The sequence below is a fragment of the Humulus lupulus genome, chromosome 3 (assembly GCF_963169125.1).
Source record: "Humulus lupulus chromosome 3, drHumLupu1.1, whole genome shotgun sequence".
Lineage (NCBI taxonomy): Eukaryota > Viridiplantae > Streptophyta > Magnoliopsida > Rosales > Cannabaceae > Humulus > Humulus lupulus.
Window position 1 is genome coordinate 23,823,786 of NC_084795.1, and position 3,255 is coordinate 23,827,040.

Consider the following 3,255-nt stretch of genomic DNA (forward strand, 5'->3'; position numbering starts at 1 on the left):
TCTATCAAACTGATTTAGTTACTTGCATGAGATTTGGCAGGAAATCATTTAGAATCTGCCGTTTTTATATCCCACTAATCATAGTTGTAATTGCTTGCAATTATTTGTATACATGCATAATAAAATAAGAGTTAATTTTACTTATAGTTTTCTTTGCTAAAAATTCATGTACAAATTGTTGAAATAAAAAAAATTATTAAGACATGTTTTGTGATAATTGATATTATGATTAGAGATGATATTACATGACAAATGTGGTATGGATTTTAATCATTAAGTTTAGGTTTTAGTTTTTAGATTCAATTCTACTAATCACATCCTCTATTTTTCTTATATTTTCAGATGTGAAACAATCAGCCCCTTAATTCTTATTACTATTTATTATTAGTTTGGAAGGTTAGTTTTAGATACAAGTTACAATCTGAGCAGAATTTTGAGTTTTATCTGAAGCTATTTGATGATCTCACGAACCTTAAGAATCGGAAAACCCGTCTCCTTCCTGGTCGATTCATCTAAAGCTCGAGCCTTCATCCATGGCTCATCTGAAATTCGAGACCCTTTTTCTTTAGAAAACGAAGACCATACCAAGCTCTCTCAACTTGATATCATAGTCACCAAAGTGCGATTAACCAACAGCGTTGATGATATTGTTAAATCTCTTCTAAACGATCAACAATGTAATAGCTTTAACCTCACTAACAACCTCGTTGATGGGTTGCTTCATCGGTTTAAGGACGATTGGAAGTCCGCATTGGGAGTTTTCAAATGGGCAGAGTCGCGCTTAGACTATAAACACAACACAGATGGGTACGACTTGATTCTTGACATACTTGGAAAAATGAAGCAAATGGAGACGATGATGGAGATTTTGCAGGAAATGGGTATTCGTAATTTGGTTACGCTTAACACCGTAGCCAAAGTTATGAGAAGATTTGCTGGTTCTGGCAAGTGGGAAAATGCAGTCAAGGTGTTTGATGAATTGGGTGCATATGGATTGGAGAAGAACACCGAGTCCATGAACTTGCTGCTTGATACTCTTTGCAAAGCATGTAAGGTGGAGCAGGCTCGTGGGATTTTTTTGGAGTTGAAACCACATATATTGCCAAATGCTCACACTTTTAATATACTCATTCATGGTTGGTGCAAAATTCGTAGGGTTGAGGAGGCTTGTTGGACGATCCAGGAGATGAAGGGTCATGGCTGCTGTCCTTGTGTCATTAGCTACTCGACTATAATTAAGTCTTATTGTGGTCAACAGAAATTTGACAATGCCTATGAAATGCTCGATGAAATGCAAGCCGAAGGGTGTCCACCAAATATTGTTACTTATACCACTGTCATGAGTTCTTTGGCCAAGTCAGAAAAATTTGAGGAAGCTTTACAGATAGCCAAGAGAATGAAATCAGATGGGTGCAAGTTAGATACACTCTTTTATAATTCGATGATCCACATACTAGGAAGAACTGGCAAGGTAAGAGAGGCTGTACTAGTTTTTGAATCTGAAATGCCCAATGGCAGTGTTCTTCCTAATACTTCGACCTATAATACAATGATTGCTATGTTTTGCCACCATAATCAAGAACAGCAGGCCGTGAATCTCCTAACAAAGATGGAAAGTTCTGGGGTTTGTAAGCCTGATGTTCAGACATACTATCCATTGCTCAAATCTTGCTTCAGAAATGGCAAAACAGACGATTGTTTAAAGAAATTGTTGGATGACATGGTGAACAGACATCATCTTAGCTTCGATATGTCAACTTATACACTTTTGGTTCATGGGCTCTGTCGAGCACATAAATGTGAGTGGGCTTACCTCCTCTTTGAGGAGATGATTGGTCGAGGATTGATGCCAAGATATAAGACCTGTCGTTTGCTTTTGGAGGAGCTCAAACAGAAGTACATGTATGATGATGCTGAGAAGATTGAAAACTTCATAAAAAAGATGTAAAATATCTAAAGATAACATCATGCAAATGTTTGTTTTGTTGTGATAAGAAAACAAGTTCAGTTAATTTTATTTCCCATTTTGTTTTTCTGCAAATTAATGATGAATCAGTCAGTCTTTGGTAGTATACAATGTTCTTTTAGGGCCTTAAGTTGATGTTGATTACTTGCTTAATCTGAAGTATGACAAATATCTCAAATGTAGTTGACCGAATAATACATTTAGATCTAGAGACAAACATTGAACTAGATTATGTGATTATTTTGCTGTCTGGTCATTAATCGATTCTGAAGCTAGATTCAAGACCTGGTCGAGATGATACAATACTTTTATATGCACATTTCTGATACCTAGTCACATGTTTGTGTCCACCACCGTCCACAGTCCATATATAGAATAAAGAAAACTACTCAGATTAAGAGAATCAATCTCGTGATCTAACAGTAGTGAATACAGATTAGGTAAGACCAAAAAACTAGTCCAAGAACTAGATCCACTTAGTCTCCTAATATCTTTCCTTGCCATGTGCTGGATGGTCCACTTTTATGATTTGTTAAATCAGTGTTAAATGTTTATGACTTCTGGAATAATATCTCGTCGAAGACCCTTGCTTCCCATAATGTAGAGCCCAAGAGTACTTATATATTTAAGCCCTTGTGAAGCTTTAAATGATTTTAAACCATTTAAAAAATCATTAAAGTCAATTTATGATAGGTATTTACAGTAGCTGGCAAAAGTTGGTGCATCTTTTACACTTGAAAACCCATTTATTGATCAATGGATTTGTAACACACACATATATAAATATATATATATATGGTTAGTTTCAAAGTGTACAGCTTAAACAATGATGGCAACGTTGAAAACAGGACTTGTGCACCAAGGGAATTTATTTGAGTTGAAAATGTATCACTTTTGCAAAGGCTTCGTTCATTAAATTAATAGTCATTTTTTTTTCTGCAGAAGAAAGAAGAAAAGAATGTCATCATCGATGAGATGAAATAAGGGTGTTGTTTGGCCTAGAAGTAGCCATACTCATCCGGCAAAAGTTAAGTTTGAGAGAATTGGGAAATAGGTGCTTTTAATAATACTCATCTTGTTTTTCACAAAACAATAAAAATTAGAATTGGTCAAATGTATTTTCAACAGTCGGTGCACTTGATGAAAAGACCCATCATTTTTCTATATCTGACTAAATTAGAGTCAAATGCACTATTTTTAACTGTGTTTTACCGAATGGATATCATCCAAAATAAAAGATTAAAATTAGTATTGAGTTAAAATACTGTAATTCTTATATATATTTCTAA

At 34.8% G+C, this 3,255-nt stretch overlaps 1 protein-coding gene across 1 annotated transcript; it reads left to right on the plus strand.

The window, feature by feature from the left end:
• Window positions 1-240: 240 nt before the first annotated feature.
• LOC133822325 (pentatricopeptide repeat-containing protein At3g04130, mitochondrial) lies at window positions 241-2,041 on the plus strand. The gene has a single exon (XM_062254609.1). It carries the CDS (start codon window positions 458-460, stop codon window positions 1,946-1,948), a length of 1,491 nt encoding a protein of 496 aa, XP_062110593.1. The 5' UTR covers window positions 241-457; the 3' UTR covers window positions 1,949-2,041.
• The last annotated feature ends 1,214 nt before the right edge of the window (window positions 2,042-3,255 follow it).